Consider the following 24,872-nt stretch of genomic DNA (forward strand, 5'->3'; position numbering starts at 1 on the left):
GCTAAATTAAACATTTCAACATGAGCATTGTAAATCTTTCCAATTTCACTGTAGTGTTTACCATCCACAATTTACCAAGGCCTCGTGGGTAACGTCTCCAGCATTTAACAAGAAAGTGGGCTTGGAAATTTGGCAACATAAGTCACCTTCCAACAAGACTTGGGGAAATTAAAACGATCTGCAATTCATTGCTTTCCTTACCACAGGGAATAAAATGGCAAATCTTAAACCAACTCACCACATCTGACGTATCTGGGTACTAAGACAGGAGGTATGAACTAATGGTTGACACTTTATTTCGACACTTTATCTTGACACTGTGGTGTTTGAAGAAACTAGAAATCCAGGGGAATACATGTTTACTAGGGTGTTAGGCTCCCTCTAGTGACCATCAATGAGAACTTTAGCCATTTACTTTGATCTGATTTGACACAAAAAGGCCCGTGATAACATATAGCAATACCACTTCAACACAGAAGGGTATGCCAAGGTGACACGACATCACTGCACAGGAGACGGTGACGTGGGCTTTTGAACAGAGTGTGACAAGATTCCAGGATTTAACAGCTTGACCACACGCAAAATCAATCTCTAGTGTGGGGACATACGCCATCAGTTACAGATTAGTGTGGCAACGGAGCAATTTTCGCATAAAGCCTCACTTGCTTTGCGAGTGAATAATGCAGACAGTAAACTGAAATGGGCCTTTTCACAAGGTCCCAAAATTAATTGAAAACATGGATAGTAAAGATTGACAGCATACAAAACAAAACAAACAAAAAAACACTCTTTAGAGGCATCAACATAATGGAGTAGAAATTGTCACCCAGTCATTACATTTCCTCAATTAAGGATTTGCAAGCCATAAACTAGAGCTCTCCCACACCATACACACGCACGTTGACTAGCTAAAACCCAAAGTCGGGGTCATTACATTCAGGGTGTGGAAACGGAATTCCAATCAAAACGATTCAGAGACTTTATTCGGTTTTCTGATGCTAAATATTTCATACATGTTGATCACAGAAATGGAGTTGCAGAAAGGTGTGGGTTCAATATAATGCTGGGATAATTTGAAAGCTGGGTGGAGAGGAATGAGCACAGAGCCAGGGGTAGGTACCTGAAATAGAGCAATACACCAGTCTCGGAGCTGCTTTGTGTACATCGTCGTAGCCAAGGCCCATCTGATCAAGCTTTCCAGGTAGATAGTTTTCCACAAGGACATCACACATCCCTGCAAGCTGAGGAATGCAGCCCATTACGTCGGTTTCTCCTGTGCTGTATATTGTCACCCAAATCGTCATTCGCAATGTCAATGCACCCACATATCATCATCGGGAGAAAGATTGGAATGGAATGCGAAGGTCATTCTAGCATGATTATCAATAAAACGTCACAATGCGGTGCAGAGCATTTGATTTGGCTGCTGTGGGGGGGGGGCAAGGACACCTCCAGCTGCGCTAAAACCATTGACAACTGCGTTTCGTTTTCAAGGGATTGTTAAATTAATGTTAGCTATAACTCTTTGGTTTTAATATAGTCACCTCTTGAAGAAGATCATAGTCTGAACGATAAGAGTTATACAGCAAGTAACTGCATTTTCATGATAGTAAACGTGTATTGGTATAGAACAAGAATGCCCGCACACGGTTAAAGCTCCCAATGCACATTCGGAAATATACACGTTTCATCACACCTGACCATTGCGGACACGACGCATGGTGGGTGCAAAAACTATTTGTGTATCTCTAATCATTTTACGACAATGAGATAGGTACATGTTGTAGTTCCAGAAAATAACATATGTATTTACAAAATGACCAAGTGGGTAACCTGGAAGGCAAGACAAATCAAAGTGACATTTTCATGTAAGAAATGGTCTGATATCAAACCTCTAGGAGACATGGTACACAAACACTGAATCCAATACAACTCTCTTCTCAATTATCGATTATCAGTATCGCCCCTTCCTGGGAGTCTTAACATGTTCAATGCCAATTGAAAGAGAGCTACATTGGCATCGAAAGAGCTTGACGGCGGCAAATCCTCATCCTGGTAGACATAGTCAGTCGGACTACCGCCATCACCACTATAGGCTAGTAAATCAAACAATATTTAGATTTCCAGGGATAAACTAGATGGCTGTTAGCTTGTTAATTACTAGCAATACTGACATGGTCCATCAATCAATGTAGCCTATCATGTCTGTCAGCAGCAACGGTGAAACACTTATTAACAAACATTTTTTAAAGGGGATGCGCGCTAGGTAGGGCTACATTGGTTGAAGAAAAAAAGTACATTAGGTCTACTTCCCAAAGTAGTGTAGTTATACGACTTATCAAGTATGTAGTACAATAGAGAAATAATGCACAAAGTAACCTGGTGTCAGGAAAATAACCTCACACTCCACGTCAACAAAACAAAGGAGATGATCGTGGACTTCAGGAAACAGCAGAGGGAGCACCCCCCCAATCCACATCGACAAGACAGTAATGGAGAAGGTGGAAAGTTTTAAGTTCCTCGGCGTACACATCCACCCACACAGACAATCTGAAGAAATTTGGCTCATCACCAAAAACACTCAAACTTTCACAGATGCACAATCGAGAGCAACCTGTTGGGCTGTATCACCGCCTGGTACGGCAACTGCTCCGCCCACAACCGTAAGGCTCTCCAGAGGGTAGTGAGGTCTGCACAACGGAATTACCGGGGGCAAACTACCTGCCCTCTAGGACACCTAAACCACCCGATGTCACAGGAAGGCCATAAAGATCATCAAGGACAACAACCACCCGAGCCACTGCCTGTTCACCCCGCTATCATCCAGAAGGCGAGGTTAGTACAGGTGCATCAAAGCTGGAACCGAGAGACTGAAAAACAGCCACTATCTCAAGGCCATCAGACTGTTAAACAGCAATCACTACCATTGAGTGGCTGCTGCCAACATACTGACTCAAATCTCTAGCCACAATAATAAAAAAATGGATGTAATAAATGTATCACTAGTCACTTTAAACAATGCCACTTTATATAATGTTTACATATCCTACATTACTCATATATCTCATATGTATATACTGTACTCTATACCATCTACTGCATCTTGCCTATGCCGCACGGCCATCGCTCATCCATATATTTATATGTACATATTCTTATTCATTCCTTTACACTTGTGAGTATGAGGTAGTTGTTATGTAATTGTTGTATTACTTGTTATCACTGCACGGTCGGAACTAGAAGCACAAGCATTTCGCTACACTCGCATTAACATCTGCTAACCATGTGCTTGTGACCAATAAAATTTGATTTACAATTGCAAAGCACGTTAAATATATTCACATGAGTGCAGCACACATAGCCTAGTTTCATCGGAATATCATCTGCAGGCAGCAAAAGTGTGCAGCTCTCAACTGGTTTTGGCATGGAGTATCTCACAGAAGAATGACATCAGTAGCCGGTAGGGTAGGAAAGCAGTTTCCACCAGTAAAATCTAATGCTAACTCAGGCAACAATGAGTATGCAAACCAGGTATTGAAAAAGTTTAGTCTGAAGTGTTGGTTAGTAGGCTACGTGGGATGCGCAAATGTCATCATGCACTGTTCGCATCAGGGGCATTGACATGGATAGACATGGGCCAGGGTGGTCAGAGGACCACCCACTGGGGAGCCAGGTCCCGAGGTCGATCAAATCAGTTGTGTGGTTTAAGTAGTGTTGTGGACTTAAACCATCAAATCGTATAAAAAAATACAATGTAAAAATTAAATAAAAAGTAGTATAGAAAAAAAATTAAAAAGGGTGTGATTTTGAGAGTGAAAATCTGAAAAATCTATAGGAAAACGTGATTTATTGTTTAAACATAAGGGTTCCTTTCCTTCGCAGGGTGCCTTTCCTTCGATGGGCATGCCCTTTGGGAACTTTTTGGAAAAATGTTTGTACACGCACTTCTCCAGGAACCCCTACACCACTGCATAGGGCCAATGGAAAGACAGCAGTCACACACAGCATGATGTTAAAGCATAAGCAGTACATAAACTCGGACATAATACACCAGTAGGTCCCAATCATAAGAATACAAAAACACAACCATTAAACATTTCCCAATTGAAATGTATAACTATTACTTCCCAAACCAACAAAAACATTTCACGTTTAGCACACAAAGTAACCGGTGACCTAAAGTTTAATGTGGAACTGACTGCGTTGGAACTAATTTGCAGATTTGAAACAAACAGACAATCATAATATTAGTAAAAAAATATCAAATTCCCAATTTGTGCTACAAAACCAACTGAATCTCACTTTAGTTGGTCTCGAACACAAGACAACACTGTTACAATCATTTATTCAACAATCCCTTGAAAACGGCACGCAGTGGTGGAGCTACCCCGGGTCTCCTTTCACCCCAAGAGACAAATGGAATGCTCTGCACCTTAGCAAAATTTTATTGATAACGATCTTGAGAACAGCAGCCTGTTTCGGCCCATTCAATGTGAGTGGAATTCAAATGAAATGTACCATTCTGAGAAATAGCACATTCCCAATCATCTTCCTACCTCTAAGATTATCTTGGCTCCTCTTGGGTCTTTGAGATTTACAGCAACGCTCTACAGACAGAATCAATACATTGTTAAAACAAACAAAAAAAAAAATATTTTTCAGGCAAAATTCATATACATCAAGTAAAGCAAACAATAGCAACTTTCAATGTGACAATACAAGACACTGCTTCTTGTACATGTAACTGATGTGATCTAGTGAGCTGTGTACACTAGTAGTAGTATAGTAAGTAGAGTTACCGCCCATGACCGTATTTGTTAGTGACAGAGACATGGTTGTTGAATTTGATCCATTTTAAGTCCTGTGGCCTTCACCGAGCTAGTTCCTAGGCGAAAGCTATCATAAAAACTTTGACAATACGGAACATCATAAGGCCTTACTTTGATGGCCTAGTTTTACCCTAACACAGGGGTGTTAGGAATTTCCTAGTTTACAGGCTACATTAGGCCTGCAAGTCACATAAAGCTGTCTTGCAAAGTGATTGGTGATTCTATTGGAATCCAGAGTTCCAATAGAATCCAACAGTTGGAATAGTATTCACCTGCATTCAGAATGACTGTCAAGGTTAGGACAATTGAAAAAGGACACGACCTAAACCATTTAAACTGGAACAACCATTTCAGTAACAGGTGCAATAAATCTAGCTGATTGGGTTAGTTTAGAAAAAGGTATGTTATTTATCTTTGTGTAGCTTAAGAAAAGGTCCAACGCAGCAGTTTTTATCTCAATATCAAATCATTTTGGGGTAAGAATTAAGTACCTTACTGTAATTATTTGCAATTGCAAATGGTCAAAAAGAAACAAAAATAGCTTCTTAGCAAAGATACATTTCTCATGCAAGAATTCTGCTAGGACTGGCAATAATTTTGCTAAAACAGGTATTTTCAAACATCTATTACACTAAAAGGGCATTATCATAGTTTTCACAGTATTACTACAACTTTTGTGCACTGGGCTTTTAAGATTAACCAAACAATCAATGTACATGCAAAAACAGATATTAAAAACAATCCCCCCCCAAAAAATTCTTCCTGTAGTAGACCATGGGAAATAGGATAATGATGGGTGTGGTTTTGATGGGAATGTTTTACTCTCTACAGAGTAAAACAATAACTCTGGTTATTAATACTAATAATGTGGTGATTTGAACCACTGAGTGTTAATTTCACTCTTTGACTATGTACAAAAAGTGATGTAATTTCTATACGGTTTTCCCAATATGGATGAAAATACCCTCAAATTAAAGCCGACAGTCTGCACTTTAACCACAGGCATTGTATAATTTAGAATCCAAAGTGTTGGAGTATAGAGCCAAAACAACAAAACTGTCACTGTCCCAACACTTTTGGAGCTCACTGTACATGTTAGAAACACCTTTGGCAGTTTTTCTTTGTTTTCTCTTTTTTTTTACCTTTATTTAACTAGGCAACTCAGTTAAGAACAAATTCTTATTTACAATGACGGCCTAGGAACAGTGGGTCAACTGCCTGTTCAGGGGCAGAACGACAGATTTGTACCCTGTCTGCTCGGGGATTTCGGTTACTAGTCCAACGCTCTAACTACTAGGCTACCCTGCCGCCCCAGTGATTAGCGGTGAGTCTTCTTGCGTAAATCCGTAAGAGCTTTGCACACCTGGATTGTGCAATATTTTTCCATTATTCTTTTCTAAAGTATTCAAGCTCTGTCAAGGTGTTGGGGATCATGGAAAGACAGCAATTTTCAAGTCTTGCCATAGATTTTGAAGCAGGTTTCAGTCAAAACTGTAACTTGGCCACTCAGGAACATTCACCCTTCTTGGTAAGCAACTCCAGTGTGGATCAGGCAGTAGAAAGCTCTCTCAACCATTTATATGCAGATGATACAGTCTTATACTCAGCTGGCCCCTCCCTAGATTTTGTGTTAAACACTCTACATCAAATAAGTCTCAGTGTCCAACTAGCTTTCTCTGCCCTTAACCTTGTTCTGAACACCTCCAAAACAAAAGCCATGTGGTTTGGTAAGAAGAATGCCCCTCTCCCCACCGATGTGATTACTACCTTTGAGGGTTTAGAGCTTGAGGTAGTCACCTCATACAAGTACTTGGGAGTATGGCTAGACGGTACACTGTCCTCCTCGCAACACATCAAAGCTGCAGGCTAAAGTTAAATCTAGACTTGGTTTCCTCATTCGTAATCGCTCCTCTTTCACCCCAGCTGCCAAACTAACCCTGATTCAGATGACCATCCTACCTATGCTAGATTACAGAGAAGTAATTTATTTATCGGCAGGTAAGGGTGCTCTTGAGCGGCTAGATGTTCTTTACCATTCGGCCATCAGATTTGCCACCAATGCGCCTTATAGGACACTGCACTCTATAGTCCTCTGTAAACTGGTCATCTCTGTATACCTGTCGTAAGACCCACTGGTTGATACTTATTTATAAAACCCTCTTAGGCCTCACTCCCACCTATCTGAGATATCTACTGCAGCCCTCATTCTCCACATACAACACCCGTTCTGCCAGACACATTCTGTTAAAGGTCCCCAAAGCACACACATCCCTGGATTGCTCGTCTTTTCAGTTCGCTGCAGCTAGCGACTGGAGCGAGCTGCAACAAACACTCAAACTGGACACCTATCTCAATCTCTTCATTCAAAGACTCAATCATGGACACTCTTACTGACAGTTGTGTTTGCTTTGCGTGACGTATTGTTGTCTCAACCGTCTTGCCCTTTGTGCTGTTGTCTGTGCCCAATAATGCTTGTACCATGTTGTGTTGTCATGTGTTGCTGCCTTGCTATTTTGTTGTTGTGGGTCTCTCTTTATGTAGTGTTGTCTCTCTTGTCCTGATGTGTGTTTTGTCCTATATCTTTTTTTATCCCGTCCCCGCAGGAGGGCTTTTGGTAGGCCGTCATTGTAAATACTAATTTGCTCTTAACTGACTTGCCTAGTCAAATAAAATATGATTTGTTAAGCCAAATCATGGGGGACATCCATTTCACTCCTGAACTGATTTAGGCTCGCCTAAAATAAAATAAAAAAGTGGTGAAAACGTTTGAAACAACATTTGTTATTTAATTTATTAACATTTGTAGAATTGTATTTTCACTATGACATTGTGGAGTATTGTGTGTAGATCAATTACATAAAATGACAAATAAATCCATTAAAAAAAATTGACTTTGTCACACAACAAAATGGGATCAAATTCAAGGGTTGTACCTTTTTGTTTCTGTTCACACTGAGAAAATAAGCACTCTCATCACCAACAAACGGAGGTCCCCATGATCTGGTGTCATCCCCAGCACCTGTCAGAAATGATCACTAATCAGAAAAAAATACTATTTCTAATCATTTTAAATACTTTAGCTTGATTGAGGTTTCCTGGTGCAATGGAAGCAATATAATAATTGCTTCAAAACTGAATTGAACCCAGGTCTGATGGATTTCACTATAATTACATGTCATTACATTATTAAGATGCCAGTGAAACATTGGCCAATGATCGCCATTGCCTATGCTAAGGAAAGTTCAAAATCCTTCTTAAAACCTTCTTAATTAAATTAAAACATAATTCCTTCCACCCTTCTTTTAGGTTGTTGCTGATCTGACATGATTGGGAAGCACTTTAGAATAACTCCAAGTAATAAAAGCATTTTATGGATTTAATAGTAAATAGTTTATTAATAATTTATTCATCATTACTCCATTCATAATACGTTTAATATAGGTCCTTATAAACAATTTACTAATCATTTGTTAAGTCTTTCTACGTGGCCTCATCTAAAGTGTGGGCCTTTTATACTTTATAAATGTTTTGAGTGTAATTTCTCACAAAAAGATGGACATGCCATTGTTGGACATTCCAGCAGTACCTGATGCTCTTTAATGTCTCCAAACAGCCTCAATGGTAAAATAATATGCACACAACACAGGATGTTAGAACGACTGCCCATACAAAGCAACTTCTCATTTTGAAAATGGCCTACTGTATGTGGCATCGATATGAGTCAGAAACATTTATTCTATTGTCAAAATGTAATGCAAAGTGGAAATAAAGTCAGTCTCGTCCAAAACTGAGATCTGTGAGATAGGAAACAAATGGTATGTTACAGAATGAAGGGTAATGTAACAGTTTTCCTTGTGTTGGGTTTATTTTAATCCTTCCCACATCTGGCAGCACCCAAGTAATCATACATTCGGAGTGCAGCTGCATGTGACACCATCGTAACGCCCACAGTCAATTTGGGTGGACATTCGATGTCCCTAAGGGGCAAATTACACAATGTACATGAGGGAAAAAATGTTTTTAAATTCAATAGCTACGAATCTAAATGCCTTAAAAACCTCAAAACAACTATAAATTGTAGAAATGCATATACAAATATTGAAAGCATTTAATGAGACCACAAAAAAATGAAATATTAAAATATTGTCCCATTTACAGTGCAATTTATTGACGGTACTAGCACCAGAGTTAGGCTATCTAATGTCAAACCGACTTTGCCATGGTTCCACAACAGCTGGTTGAAGCTAATTGGTGAAAGAAGTTGGCTAGCACTAGCTAGCCTAGGCGACTTCAAGACACAAGATCTGGTTAGTCTGTTTCAAGTTCTCTAGAAGGGTGAGCTGTGTACTGTTATTAAACATGTTAAACATGTTATGAATCATTATTAAAAACTTTAAAAGTTTTTATATGTGTGTGAATAACTAGGTTACCAACATTTACATATGTGGGAGAAATTATTAAGAAATTCTTAACTATTTAGTAATCCATTATAAATGCTTTATTATGTTGAGCTAGTTTAAAGGGCTACTCGTGATTGGTGAAAACAATGCCGTGGAAGCCTTGCTTGCGCCTATCAAATGATGTTACAGCAGTGATTACTTTGAGGAAGGATGCAATCCAACAGAGCCTTCAAAATATTCACAAAACTTCATGAAATAGGTTCACATTAGTCTTACACAGCAGTGACACCATGTGGCTGCTGATTGTCAGAGTCACTGAAAACAGAACAACGTCAACAAATACTCTAGTCTAGGATAGTGTCGAAGTTGCAAGTGAGCACCTTTCGTAACTGCACGTTTACATTTTCCACTGACAACAATCAATATTTTTCCAAAACCTTACAGAATGTAACACAGAATGTGTCTCATCACTTGCCTGGTCTCTCGACTTTGATAATCTCAGCACCCATGTCTCCCAGTATCATTGTGGCAAATGGGCCAGCCAGGACCCTGAAAAAAAAGAAAATAGATCATGCACACACACACACAACGACAACCAATTTCTGGCCCACCTCCCTAACCTCAAGGCTGACGGATAACAAGCGAAGAACAATAGATTATATTGGATAATTGAATGAGAACATTTTTGTATAATTTTTTTTATTTTTATATATATATATATAAATAATTAAAAAAAGAGTAGGCTATGTGAATATACCTTGTGAGGTCTAGGACTTTAACACCCTCCAGTGGTCGAACATTCTCTCCTGCGTCAGACAAATAGAGTGGTTAGACTAGTACAGCACCGGGTGCATAATAACTTGCAACAATAGAGCCTGTTGGTGGGCTATATGCCTTGATTAGCATAAAGCACATCAAGGTAGGCCTGAGACTTATGCCGGGATTTAAAATGTCAGCATTTTGGCAGTTCTATCAGTCCCCCTTTGTGCTTTTTAGTAGACACTCTTATCAAGAGCGACATACAGGAGCAATTAAGGCTAAGTGCCTTGCTCAAAGGCACGTCAACAGATTTTCACCTAGTTGGCTCAGGGATTCGACCCAGCGACCTTTCGGTTACTGGTCCAACACTCTTAACCACTAGGCTACCTGCCTAGCGGTTGGCATAGCCAGAACGTGGGCATATAGAGTATCTGTCAAATAAAATAGTTATTGTAGTGCTGACAGAGAGCTTGCGCTCAACGTAGGAAGCTAGCACACAACAGAAATACTGCCATTTAAAACAGCTGAGAACTCTGAAATCTCAGACTTCCGACTTCAGTGCATTGAAGACTAAGAACTCGGAAATCAAACGAACTCCGACTGGAGATTTTTTTTATTTTGAACTGTCAGAGTTCACGGTTGTCTTGAAAGCACCAAAAAAAAAAGTTTATCACAACAGTCATAACGTCGAACAATTACACAAGGACCACAGCCCGTGAAAAGTTATCTTCACAATAATTTCAGAGTTTCTTGTCCGCTGAAAAGAAAAAAGTAAAATGGAATTGGAGTCAAAAGGAGATGGTTCCTCAATGCGGTAAAAAATGAATGGATTAAAAATGGGATGTTGGAGGAGTGTGAGAGACATTAAGTTCTACAACCTCCTAAAAGGAAGCAATTCCCAAACCTTCCATAACAAAGCCATCACCTACAGAGAGATGAACCTGGAGAAGTGTCCCCTAAGCAAGCTGGTCCTGGGGTGCTGTTCACAATCACAAACAGACCCCACAGAGCCCCAGGACAACAACACAATTAGTCCCAACCAAATCATGACAAAAAGATCATTACTTCACACATTGGAAAGAATTAACAAAAAAAACAGAGCAAACTAGAATGCTATTTGGCCCTAAACAGAGAGTACACAGTGGCAGAATACCTGACCACTGTGACTGACCCAAAGATTTGACTACGTAGACTCAGTGGGCATAGCCTTGCTATTGAGAAAGGCCGCCGTAGGCAGACCTGGCTCTCAAGAGAAGATAGGCTATGTGCACACTGCCCACAAAATGAGGTGGAAACTGAGCTGCACTTCCTAACCTCCTGCCAAATGTATGACCATAGGGATACACATTTCCCTCAGATTACACAGATCCACAAAAAATTTGAAAACAAACCCAATTTTGATAAACTCCCATATCTACTGGGTGAAATACCAGTGTGCCATCACAGCAGCAATATTTGTGACCTGTTGCCATAAGACAACCAGTGATGAACAAACACCATTGTAAACACAACCCATGTTTATTTTCCCTTTTGTACTTGAACTATTTGCACATCGTTACAACACTGTTTATAGACATAATATGACATTTGAAATGTCTTTATTCTTTTGGAACTTCTGTTAGTGTAATGCTCACTGTTAATGTTTATTTCACTTTTGTTTATTATCTACTTCACTTGCTTTGGCAATATTAACATATGTTTCCCATTCCAATAAAGCCCTTGAATTTTGAGAGAAAGAGACAGATCAAAATATACCCTATGAGTAGCCTGCTACAGTACCTTTATGGACCTTAATAGACCCATAACTGATCCAAATGGTTGGATAATCAGGACTAGGCTGTATGGTAGTCCATAGCTCCTTTCTTGTGTATTTTATTCCTCATGTTAAACAATCGTTGGAAATGACTCGTAAGCATGCATTTCACGGTAAAGTCTACACCGGTTGTATTTGGCGCATGCGACAAACACAAATTGATAAGTTATTTCGGCATTAACCATTCAAAACAGGACGTTTGAGTAGTTGTCTTGCTCTTCACTATCACAGGGTTCATATCAAATGCAATACTATGCATGCCAGTCTCTCTTTTGGCTAAAAGTAAATACTAAATACTGAGTTCATTTTAGTATACTGTAAACAAATGACGTCCTTTCAGTTGAGCGTACTAGAGCTTCGCCTGTCTACCAGAAGTTGATGCTGTTGCTACGCAACCTCTTGCTAGCTTGTTAGCATAAGAAATTACTAGCTAGACATTTTACGACTTTAGGTGTGTTTGTAATTTCAATCTGGGGTGCCAGAGTGGGTGTTCATAAATTCAGCCTGTTCAAAGCGCACACTGCCTGCTCTGGCCGAGGAGTAGGGTTGATCCGAGCCTTCTGACCTCCCTCACAACCAACGGCAGTCAAGCACCCAAGCTAATTGGCTAAAGTTGGCTAGCTACTTCCAGACACATAACAGAACCCCACACTCTGACCATTTTACTCGCCCTAGCAGAGAGCGTTGGTAACTGTGCTGCTGGCAACAATTTAATTACGCTTTTTTGCCAATGTGTGTTTGTAAATTCAACAGCTATTCTGCGCTTTGGCACACAGACGAGAGTGCTCTGAAATCAGAGTAGATAGCCAGAGCAAATATTTACAAATGCACCCAAATGCACAATGTCCATTGAGAACACACAACAATTATACCACTTAGCTAAGAATGACGTGAATAATCAAGTCAATAAACATTGAGTTGTTAGATTGCATATAGTTAATATACTGGCAAGTTCAATGTAATAGTAGCCAACTAACATTAGGTAGCAAGCTAACATACCGGTACATACTGGTGTAATGATATGCTATGCGGTTCATAAAGATAGCATAACTAACAAATTGTCAGCCAACATAACATGTAACTTATTTGAAATGTCATTACTTTATTACATTGCTCAAAATTTTCTTAACATTTGTCATAACTGGTTCAAGCAATGACTTGGTATCCGCTCTCGTTGGAATTCAGCTGCATATTTTCCTCAAATTTGAAAATGTTGAAGCCACGCCCATTTGGTGAAGAATTGCATTATGGGCCCTAAAAACCAGGAAGTAGTGTCCACTGCTTGTATGCTTCGTATTTTGGCAAATGTAGTACAACATCCGTTAACTTTTGGAATACTAACTATATCCATACTACATTCTCAATTTACATCACAAATAGTACTGTTAGCATGAGTATTCAAACACAGCTAAGGAGAAACTGAATGCACCAATTTTTGTTTTAAATTTATACAACAGGTGGGTCCAATCCTAATTGGTTCCAGCCGGTGTCTATTCCACAAGTTAACACCAGCTAAATCTATGACGTTAAAATGAATATTTACTCTGTTCCATCTGACTACGCAATCCACTGTCTCATCAGCCCAGACACTAGATAACACAGAGAAAGGCCGAACAGCTTTCCCAGTTTTGACAACAGATGCTGCTCCGGCGGGAGAAATCATTAGGCAAATATCACAGCCAGGTACACTGGCAGGTAAGTAATACTGTGAAACACTATCAGTCCACTGTTTGCACCATATATATTTTAGGTACATTTTCTGAAATTACAACCAAAAACCCTGTGTAGCACCATTAAAATAACTGTGAGAAAGCAGTGCTCGGAGGGCTGGGTCAAAGGACATTGTGTGCAGTGTCCTACCGTAGCTTGCTAGCAGCCTCAATGGTAGTGGGAACGGCATGTAGTAAACGTGGTCTGCAGATATACATAGGAGTAAGGGTCTATAAACTCAATGACTGACAGGGAGCTCTGTATTGAAGCCACCACACATCCATATTGGTTCTCCTCAATTGTAAAAAATTAAATAAAATAAATAAATAAAAGATTTGGGAAGCTATAGAAATGCATTTATTAATGTCTACATTCATTTGACACATGTATTATATTACAGACATCTTAGTGTATACTTTTAAATTACAATATGTGAGCTAAACATACAAATATATATTTAAAAAATCCTTAAAGGTTTTTTTTTTGTACTAATGTTACTGTCCCCAATACTGCAAAATACTTGAAAACGTAATTTTGTCCTTAAAACATGTAATAGTAATACTGTAGAATTACATTTATTCCTATGGAGGACTGAGCCTACTAGGGCCAATATGTCCAACCAGTGGCTTCAAAGCCTCTCAATGGACAATACATAGCATCAGCAATCCAGGGTTTAAAAACAACATTAGTTTTGACCCGTAGCTGCGCATGGTCGGTTTTATGGGTGACTAAATTCTTGGCATGGGGTGTAATGGTTACTCCAAACAGTTTTCCATTGGACAGTTTCAGGTAGGTCCCGCCCTATTTACTAAACCTGTCCAATAGAAACGCTAGGTTGTTGAAACGTCGGCGTGTTGATTAAAACCATGCATAGTCCTAGGTCATCAATATGTTGATGAGTGAAAAGTCTACCAGTATTTGTCCACTACACAATATCAAATATTTGTTCATGGTGTTTAGACCCTACTTAGATAAGGACATCCAACAATTTGATAATTGCTGAATAGCAGCATACTATCGGCGAGAAGTTTAATGACACATCAATTCGCTATCGTACTTGTAGGCAAGTAAAGGACAAGAAAACGACACCTCAGCTCAAATACCTGGCTGTGTGTTGGAAAGCAGCCGCCTGAGATTAGTGCGAATACTTTGATGTTGTCGAAACATACAGGGTTGAATCCCGCTGGCCAAGAGTCGAACAAATGCACCGCACTTGACGCGTGTTAGTATCTTCGACATGTTTTTGGAGTCTTTATTCAGAGCGATGTCCGTGTTGGAGTGTTAGGCCTACACTAGCCTATCAGAAGGCATTGAATAGCCCTGCCTCCTCTTGGGTGCGTTCAAGACACACTATACAAATTCCACTCTTACCGGCACAATACCATTGCATATTGAAGTGCTTGAACAGACAGTTTAAAAAAAATGATTGTCTCATTTCTTAATTAAGTCATTTTTGGTGATGTCTAGTGCTGTAGGTAGAAGACAATCACAGACAGCAAGAAAAGTTCGGGGTCCACGCCTTGGTTCTGCTTCCCCCACATGGATAGGGTAATACGGGGTAGCAGAACCAGCTAAGAACAATGTCTAATTGCTGACACAAAAAGCAACGTTTGGAGAAAAAAAAATGGTAGGTGAATGACGGTCATGCATGTATGGTCGAATAAACTATGAAGGGAAATAAATGGCTACAGTTTACACTTTTTTAGTTTTTTCATGAACTGTTGTTTTTAGAAAAGGGGAAGATCATTTTAAGTACCGGAGGTGCCAGGTACCCGGTAGAAGATTATGGCATAGGGTTTCACACAAGTGTATTAAAATCAATTTTATCCGTTCTATTTAGAAATTATTTAGTAAGAAATACTTAAAAGCTAAGTATAGTTGTCTTATTTTACTTATTTAAATAAAATATTTGGCTGAAATGGTGTCGCACATGTCACCATTAATATCTGCACTATGAGGAGATGTGATGTAAAAGTCCCTCTTTTTAACTCACATTCTCTTTGTTCTTTCTTTGTTGTTCCCTTTCAATACCATCCATTATGTACAATTGCTCTAAATATTATTTCAATAATGCAACATTTTAAATCCCAGCAGTCTTTAAAATTACATTCAGGAGCAAAAGGTTTTCAATAGTTGTTTTTAATTCATTAAAAAAATGTGAATTGGAATATAATGTTGGACTGTAATATAACTAATAACTTTAAATAAAATTGGAATATAACACTTAATAACAATAACTTAAGTAATTAATTCAGTGTAACATTGATGTGGCAACTCTCTTATGCTCTTGCACGATTGTAATTTGTACATAGGTCACCAATAAAATAAGCTATCCCCAGTCAAATTACCTTCTACACTGCTCACACCTAATCCAGTCCCCACCTGTGACTGAAAACGGGGAGAGATGCTGATTGAAAAGCTCTCTTGAAAACATAGCTAGCTATCTAGCTATATGACATAAAATGCTGTGTAAAATAGCTAAAAGGCTTTAAAGTATCAGTCCCTAATGGAAACATTGAATAATGGAATTGAGTTACATTATCGTTTTTATATACACTGCTCAAAAAAATAAAAGGAACACTAAAATAACACATTCCAATCTCTGAATGAATGAAATATTCTTATTAAATACTTTTTTCTTTACAAAATCACACAAAATCACACAAAATTATCAATGGAAATCAAATTTTTCAACCCATGGAGGTCTGGATTTGGAGTCACACTCAAAATTAAAGTGGAAAACCACACTACAGGCTGTTCCAACTTTGATGTTATGTCCTTAAAACAAGTCAAAATGAGCCTAAGTAGTATGTGTGGCCTCCACGTGCCTGTATGACCTCCCTACAATGCCTGGGCATGCTCCTGATGAGGTGGCGGATGGTCTCCTGAGGGATCTCCTCCCAGACCTGGACTAAAGCATCAGCCAACTCCTGGACAGTCTGTGGTGGATGGAGCGAGACATGATGTCCCAGATGTGCTCAATTGGATTCAGGTCTGGGGAACGGGCGGGCCAGTCCATAGCATCAATGCCTTCCTCCTGCAGGAACTGCTGACACACTCCAGCCACATGAGGTCTAGCATTGTCTTGCATTAGGAGGAACCCAGGGCCAACCGCACCAGCATATGGTCTCACAAGGGGTCTGAGGATCTCATCTCGGTACCTAATGGCAGTCAGGCTACCTCTGGCAAGCACATGGAGGGCTGTGCGGCCCCCCAAAGAAATGCCACCCCACACCATGACTGACCCACCGCCAAACCGGTCATGCTGGAGGATGTTGCAGGCAGCAGAACGTTCTCCACGGCGTCTCCAGACTCTGTCACGTCTGTCACGTGCTCAGTGTGAACCTGCTTTCATCTGTGAAGAGCACAGGGCACCAGTGGCGAATTTGCCAATCTTGGTGTTCTCTGGCAAATGAAAAACGTCCTGCACGGTGTTGGGCTGTAAGCACAACCCCCACCTGTGGACGTCAGGCCCTCATACCACCCTCATGGAGTCTGTTTATGACTGTTTGAGCAGACACATGCACATTTGTGGCCTGCTGGAGGTCATTTTGCAGGGGTCTGGCAGTGCTCCTCCTGCTCCCCCTTGCACAATGGCGGAGGTAGCGGTCCTGCTGCTGGGTTGTTGCCCTCCTACGGCCTCCTCCACGTCTCCTGATGTACTGGCCTGTCTCCTGGTAGCACCTCCATGCCCTGGATACTACGCTGACAGACACAGCAAACCTTCTTACCACAGCTCGCATTGATGTGCCTTCCTGGATGAGCTGCACTACCTGAGCCACTTGTGTGGGTTGTAGACTCTGTCCTTTATTGGGTGTGTCTTGCTAATTGCCTATAATTTCCACCTGTTGTCTATTCCATTTGCACAACAGCATGTGACATATTGACATATTATTGTCAATCAGTGTTGCTTCCTAAGTGGACAGTTTGATTTCACAGAAGTGTGATTGACTTGGAGTTACATTGTGTTGTTTAAGTGTTCCCTTTATTTTTTTGAGCAGTGTATTTTACCCCAAACGATCTGGTAGTAAGGTTGCTATCTAGCACTCCAAGCAGCTTATGCTAACTAGCTAGCATAAACTAGCACTAACTGGGTTAGAAATAGTCTAAATGCCAGGTAGACACACATTCATAACCATAAAGAGGTAACTAGTCCCCCTAGTAGGGGGGCAGGGGCGAGTTTCCCCCAACACACTCATCCAACATCCAACAGTGGTTTGCAAAAGTATTCATCGCACTTGGCAATTTTTCCTGTGTTGTTGCCTTACAACCTGGAATTAAAATAGATTTTCTTTGTGGGTTTGAGTCATTTGATTCACACAACATGCATACCACTTTGAAGATGCAAAATATTTTAAAACAAGAAATAAGACAAATAAACAGCACTTGAGCGTGAATAACTATTCACCACTCCAAAGTCAATACTTTGTAGAGCCACCTTTTGCAGGGATTTTTGCCCATTCTTCAAGGCAAAACTGCTCCAGCTCCTTCAAGTTGGATGGGTTCCGCTGGTGTACAGCAATACTTAAGGCATACCACAGATTCTCAATTGGATTGAGGTCTGGGCTTTGACTAGGCTATTCCAAGACATTTAAATGTTTCCCCGTAAACCACTCCAGTGTTGCTTTATCAGTATGGTCATTGTCCTGCTTGAAGGTGAACCTCCGTCCCAGTCTCAAATCTCTGGAAGACTGAAACAGGTTTCCCTCAAGAATTTCCCTGTATTTTAGCACCATCCATCATTCCTTCAATTCTGACCAGTTCCCCAGTCCCTGCCGATGAAAACATCCCCACAGCATGATGCTGCCACCACCATGCTTCACTGTGGCTGCAGCTCCTTCAGGTTTATCTTGTGACTCTTTGTTGCCTCTCTGATTAATGCCCTCCTTGCCTTGTCTGTGAGGTTTGTTGTGGTGCCAGATTCTTTCCATTTTTTTATAATGGGTTTAATGGAGACTCACATCTCCCTCACTAGCATTAAGCACCAGCAGTCAGAGCAGCTTACAGATCACTGCACCTGTACATAGCCCATCTGTAAACAGCCCATCTATCTACCTACCTCATCCCCATACTGGTATTTATTTATTTTTGCACCCCAGTATCTCTACCTGCACATTCATCTTCTGCCGATCTACCATTCCAGTGTTTAATTCCTATATTGTAATTACTTCGCCACCATGGCATATTTATTTCCTTAACTTACCTCATTTGCACTCACTGTATACAGACTTTTTGTTTTATTTTGTTCTACTGTATTATTGACTGTGTTTTGTTTATTCCATGTGTAACTCTGTGCTGTTATATGTGTCGAATTGCTACGCTTTATCTTGGCCAGATCGCAGTTGCAAATGAGAACATGTTCTCAACTAGCCTACCTGGTTAAAAAAAGGTGGGGAAAAAAAAAAATGGTGCTCCATGGGATGTTCAACATTTCTGATACTTTTTTATAACCCATCCCTGTTCCACAACAGGTCCCTGACCTGTTTGGAGAGCTCCATGGTCTTCATGGTGTCGCTTGCTTGGTGGTGCCCCTTGCTTAGTGGTGTTGCAGACTCTGGGGCCTTTCAGAACAGGTGTATATACAGTTGAAGTCGGAAGTTTACATACACTCAGGTTGGAGTCATTAAAACTCGTTTTTCAACCACTCCACAAATTTCTTGTTAACAAACTATAGTTTTGGCAAGTCGGTTAGGACATCTATTTTGTGCATAACACAAGTAATTTTTCCAACAATTGTTTATAGACTACTATTTCACTTATAATTCACTGTATCACAATTCCAGTGGGTCAGAAGTGTACATACACTAAGTTGATTGTGCCTTTAAACAGCTTGGAAAATTCCAGAAATGATGTCAAGGCTTTAGAAGCTTCTTATAGGCTAATTGACATCATTTGAGTTAATTGGAGGTGTACCTGTGGATGTATTTCAAGGCCTACCTTCAAACTCAGTGCCTCTTTGCTTGACATCTGGTTCATCCTTGGGAGCAATTTCCAAACGCCTGATTGCACCACGTTCATCTGTACAAAGAATAGTACGCAAGTATAAACACCATGGGACCACGCAGCCGTCATACCGCTCAGGAAGGAGACGCGTTCTGTCTCCTAGAGATTAACGTACTTTGGTGCAAAAAGTGCAATTCAATCACAGAACAACAGCAAAGGACCTTGTGAAGATGCTGGAGGAAACAGGTACAGAGTGTCTATATCCACAGTAAAACGAGTCCTATATCGACATAACCTGAAAGGCCGCTCAGCAAGGAAGAAGCCACTGCTCCAAAACCGGCATACAAACCCAGACTATGGTTTGCAACTGCACATGGGGACAAAGATCGTACTTTTTGGGGAAATGTCCTCTGGTCTGATGAAACAAAAATAGAACTGTTTGGCCATAATGACCATCGTTATGTTTGGAGGAAAAAGGGAGGCTTGCAAGCCAAAGAACACCATCCCAAATGTGAAGCACAGGGGTGGCAGCATGTTGTGGGGGTGCTTTGCTGCAGGAGGGACTGGTGCACTTCACAAAATAGATTGTATCATCATGCAGAAAAATGATGTGGATTCCTGCCGTAATCCCTGGACCATTGCTCCTGACCTTCATAGCTAGCTAGCACCCACCGAGTTACCCAGTACCGAAGTAATCCCTGAGGCCCACCTCCCGGCCTACTCAGTTGTTCACCCGGACTCCACCCAAACACGGCTAGAACCCACTACTCCACCGGATCCTTGCCGTAAGCTCTGGACCTAGGCACCGGATCACCGCTGCTACCGAGTGGCTTTGTCGACACGGCGCCCTGCCGCACCACCATGACTGGTCTGCCTTCAACCGGCCTTCGTCGGACGTCGGACAGACGCTTCTACAATCCCCGGGCTACTAACTTTAAATGCTGTGTCGCCCGCATGCTAGCGTATTAGCGACTACTCCGCGGCTTTCCTGTTCCATCTATTGCTGCCCCCTGGACCCTATGATCATTTGGCTACATAGCTGATGCCTGCTGGACTGTCCATTAATCACAGTACTCCATTCTGTTTATTTTTTTGTTTATCTGTCGGCATCAGCCGCAAACTCAGTCTTTGTGTGTAGTTAACCGACCCTCTCTGCCCATTCATCGCCATTTTACCTGTTGTTGTTGTTTTAGCTGATTAGTTGTTGTTGTCTTACCCGTTGTTGTCTTAGCTAGCTCTCCCAATCAACACCTGTGATTACTTTATGCCTCGCTGTATGTCTCTCTCAAATGTCAATATGCCTTGTATACTGTTGTTTAGGTTAGTTATCATTGTTTTAGTTTACGATGGAGCCCCTAGTTCCTCTCATCATACCTCTGATACCTCCTTTGTCCCATGACCCACACATGCAGTGACTTCACCCATTTCAACCAGCATGTCCAGAGATACAACCTCACTTATCATCACTCAGTGCCTGGGCTTACCTCCACTGTACCCGCACCCCACCATACTACTGTCTGCACATTATGCCCTGAATCTATTCTACCACGCCCAGAAATCTGCTCCTTTTATTCTTTGTTCTCAATGCTCTAGGCGACCAGTTTTGATAGCCTTTAGCCGTACCCTCATCATACTCCTCCTCTGTTCCCCGGGTGATGTGGAGGTAAACCCAGGTCCTGCGTGTCCCCAGGCACCCTCATTTGTTGACTTCTCTGATCGAAAAAGCCTTGGTTTCATGCATGTTAACATCAGAAGCCTCCTCCCTAAGTTTGTTTTACTCACTGCTTTAGCACTCTCCGCCAACACTGATGTCCTTGCCTTGTCTGAATCCTGGCTTAGGAAGACCACCAAAAATACTGAGATTTCCATACCCAACTACAACATTTTCCGTCAAGATAGAACTGCCAAAGGGGGAGGAAGCCTGCAAGTTCTGTCATACTTTCCAGGTCTATACCCAAACAGTTCGAACTTCTAATTTTTAAAATTAATCTCTCCAGAAATAAATCTCTCACTGTTTCCGCCTGCTATCGACCCCCCTCCGCTCCCAGCTGTGACCTGGACACCATTTGTGAAGTGATCGCCCCCCATCTAACTTCAGAGTTTGTTCGGTTAAACTGGGATATGCTTAACACCCTGGCAGTCCTACAATCTAAGCTAGATGCCCTCAATCTCACACAAATCATCATGGAACCCATGAGGTACAACCCTAAATCCGTAAACATGGCCACCCTCATTGACATTATCCTGACCAACTTGCCCTCCAAACACACCTCCGCTGTTTTCAGTCATCATCTCAGTGATCACTGCCTCATTGCCTGTATCTGCTATGGGTCCAGGGTCAAACGACCAACCCCCATCACTGTCAAACGCTCCCTAAAACACTTCTGCGAGCAGGCCTTTCTAATCGACCTGGCCCGGGTATCCTGGAAGGGTATTGACCTCGTCCTGTCAGTTGAGGATGCCTGGTAATTCTTTAAAAGTAATTTCCTCACCATCTTAGAAAAGAATGCCCCGTTAAAAAAATACAGAACTAAGAACAGATATAGCCCTTGGTTCACTCCAGACCCGACTGCCCTTGACCAGCACAAAAACATCCTGTTGCGGACTGCAATAGCATCGAATAGTCCCTGCGATATGCAACTGTTCAGGGAAGTCAGGAACCAATACACACAGTCAGTCAGGAAAGCAAAGGCTAGCTTTTTCAAGCAGAAATTTGCATCCTGTAGCTCTAACTCAAAAATGTTTTGGGACACTGTAAAGTTCATGGAGAACAAGAGCACCTCCCAGCTGCCCACTGCACTGAGGCTAGGTAACAAGGTCACCACCTATAAATCCATGATAATCAAGGATTTCAATAAACATTTCTCAACGGCCGGCCATGCCATTCTCCTGGCTACTCCAACCCCACCCCCCAGCTACTCGCCCAAGCCTCCCCAGCTTCTCCTTCACCCAAATCCAGATAGCAGATGTTCTTAAATTGCTGCAAAACCTGGACCCATACAAATCAGCTGGGCTAGACAATCTATCTGGACCCTCTCTTTCTAAAACTATCCACCGCCTTTGTTGAAACCCTTATTACCAGCGTGTTCAACCTCTCTTTCGTATCGTCTGAGATCCCTAAAGATTGGAAAGCTGCCGCGGTCATCCCCCTCTTCAAAGGGGTTGACACCCTAGACCCAAACTGTTACAGACCTATAACTATATCCTGCCTATCTAAAGCCAAGTTAATAAACAGATCACTGACCATTTCAAATCCCACGCTCAAGGTACTGAACGATATCATAACCGCCATCGATCCAAGGCTTCAACTCTGTCAATCACCGTATTCTTTAAAAAATATATATTTTATTGTTTTTACCCCAATTTCATGGTATCCAATTGTTTTAGTAGCCATTATCTTGTCTCATCACTACAACTCCCGTACGGGCTCGGGAGAGACGAAGGTTGAAAGTCATGCGTCCCCCGATACACAACCCAACCAAGCCGCACTGCTTCTTAACACAGCGTGCATCCAACCCGGAAGCCAGCTGCAGTGTCAGAGGAAACACCTGCACCCAGCCTGCCACAGGAGTCGCTGGTGTGCAATGAGACAAGGATATCCCTACCGGCCAATCCCTCCCTGACGACGCTAGGCCAATTGTGCATCGCCCCACAGACCTCCCGGTCGCGGCCGGTTACGACAGAGCTTGGGCGCAAACCCAGAGTCTCTGGTGGCACAGCAGTACAGCGCCCTTAACCACTGCGCCACCCGGGAGGCCCTAATCACCGTATTCTTATCGGCAGACTCGATAGCCTTTGTTTTTCTAATGACTGCCTCGCCTGGTTCACCAACTACTTTGCAGACAGAGTTCAGTGTGTCAAATCAGAGGGCATGTTGTCCGGACCTCTGGTAGTCTCTATGGGGGTACCACATGGTTCAATTCTCGGGCCAACTCTTTTCTCTGTATATATCAACGATGTAGCACTTGCTGCACACCATTTCCTGATCCACCTCTACGCAGACTACACCATTCTGTATACTTATGGCCCTTCCTTGGACACTGTGTTAACTAACTTCCAAATGAGCTTCAATGCCATACAACACTCCTTCCGTGGCCTCCAACTGCTCTTAAACGCTAGTATAACCAAATGCATGCTTTTCAACCGTTCGCTGCCCGCACCCATCCGCCCGACTAGCATCACAACCCTGGACGGTTCCGACCTAGAATATGTGGACAACTATAAATACCTAGGTGTCTGGTTAGACTGTGAACGCTCCTTCCAGACTCATATTAAACATCTCCAATCCAAAATCAAATCTAGAATCGGCATTCTATTTCGCTACTAAGCATCCTTCACTCACGCCGCCAAACTTACCTTAGTAAAACTGACGATCCTACCGATCCTCGACTTCAGGGATGTCATCTACAAAATAACTTCCAATACTCTACTCAGCAAACTGGATGCAGTCTATCACAGTGTCATCCATTTTGTTACCAAATCACCTTATACCACCCACCACTGCGACCTCTAGTCGGCTGGCCCTCGCTACATATTCGTCGCCAGACCCACCGGCTCCAGGTTATCTATAAGTCTATGCTACGTAAAGCTCCGCCTTATCTCAGTTCACTGGTAACGATAACAACACCCACCCATAGCACACGTTCCAGCAGGTATATATCACTGATCATCCCCAAAGCCAACACCTCATTTGGCCGCCTTTCCTTCCAGTTCTCTGCTGCCAGTGACTGGAACGAATTGCAAAAATTGCTGAAGTTGGAGACTTTTATTTCCCTCACCAACTTTAAACATCAGCTATCTGAGCAGCTAACCGATCGCTGCAGTTGTACATAGTCCATCTGTAAATATCCCACCCAATCTACCTACCTCATCCCCATACTGTTTTTACTTTTCTGCTATTTTGCACACCAGTATCTCTACTTGCACCTCATCATCTGCTCATTTATCACTCCAGTGTTAATCTGCTAAATTGTAATTATTCGCTCCTGTGGCCTATTTATTGCCTACCTCCTCATGCCTTTTGCACAGACTGTATATAGACTTTATTTATTTTTCTACTGTGTCATTGACTTGTTTATTGTGTTATTGCCTTGTTTATTGTTTATTCCATGTGTAACTCTGTGTTGTTGTCTATGTCACACTGCTTTGCTTTATCTTGGCCAGGTTATAGCTGTAAATGAGAACTTGTTCTCAACTAGCCGACCTGGTTAAATAAAGGTGAAATACATTTAAAATAAAAAGACTACCACACTCCCTGACAAAACTGTATCACTTGAGGGTCCTAGCTCTGTAGCGTGTATATGACACATGTGATATTTCCTGTGATATAATACCATTTGTAATAACATCATAACCAGAATTTCAGTTACTACCATTTTGTTGATTTAAAATAACTGCATGCACCACAGAAAAAAATGA

The 24,872-nt window shown here is 41.5% G+C and overlaps 1 protein-coding gene across 6 annotated transcripts in view; it reads right to left on the reverse strand.

The window, feature by feature from the left end:
- The window catches only part of sugct (succinyl-CoA:glutarate-CoA transferase), a 162,176-nt gene extending 147,337 nt beyond the window's left edge, over positions 1-14,839 (reverse strand). For 3 of the 6 annotated variants that reach the window (XM_021563086.3, XM_090199929.1, XM_090199928.1), the window contains exons 1-6: positions 14,615-14,833; positions 9,987-10,035; positions 9,705-9,778; positions 7,763-7,848; positions 4,557-4,607; positions 1,121-1,241 (exon numbers count right to left, since the gene is read on the reverse strand). In XM_021563086.3, the coding sequence (XP_021418761.1) occupies positions 1,121-1,241; positions 4,557-4,607; positions 7,763-7,848; positions 9,705-9,778; positions 9,987-10,035; positions 14,615-14,750 (517 nt within the window). In that variant the 5' untranslated portion in view covers positions 14,751-14,833. Of the gene's footprint in view, positions 1-1,120; positions 1,242-4,556; positions 4,608-7,762; positions 7,849-9,704; positions 9,779-9,986; positions 10,036-14,614 lie in introns of all 6 variants that reach the window. The other 3 variants (XM_021563087.3, XM_090199930.1, XM_021563085.3) reach the window with 2 other exon arrangements.
- Positions 14,840-24,872: the final 10,033 nt, after the last annotated feature.

Source organism: Oncorhynchus mykiss, chromosome 15 (assembly GCF_057628025.1).
Source record: "Oncorhynchus mykiss isolate SJ-2025 chromosome 15, ASM5762802v1, whole genome shotgun sequence".
NCBI lineage: Eukaryota > Metazoa > Chordata > Actinopteri > Salmoniformes > Salmonidae > Oncorhynchus > Oncorhynchus mykiss.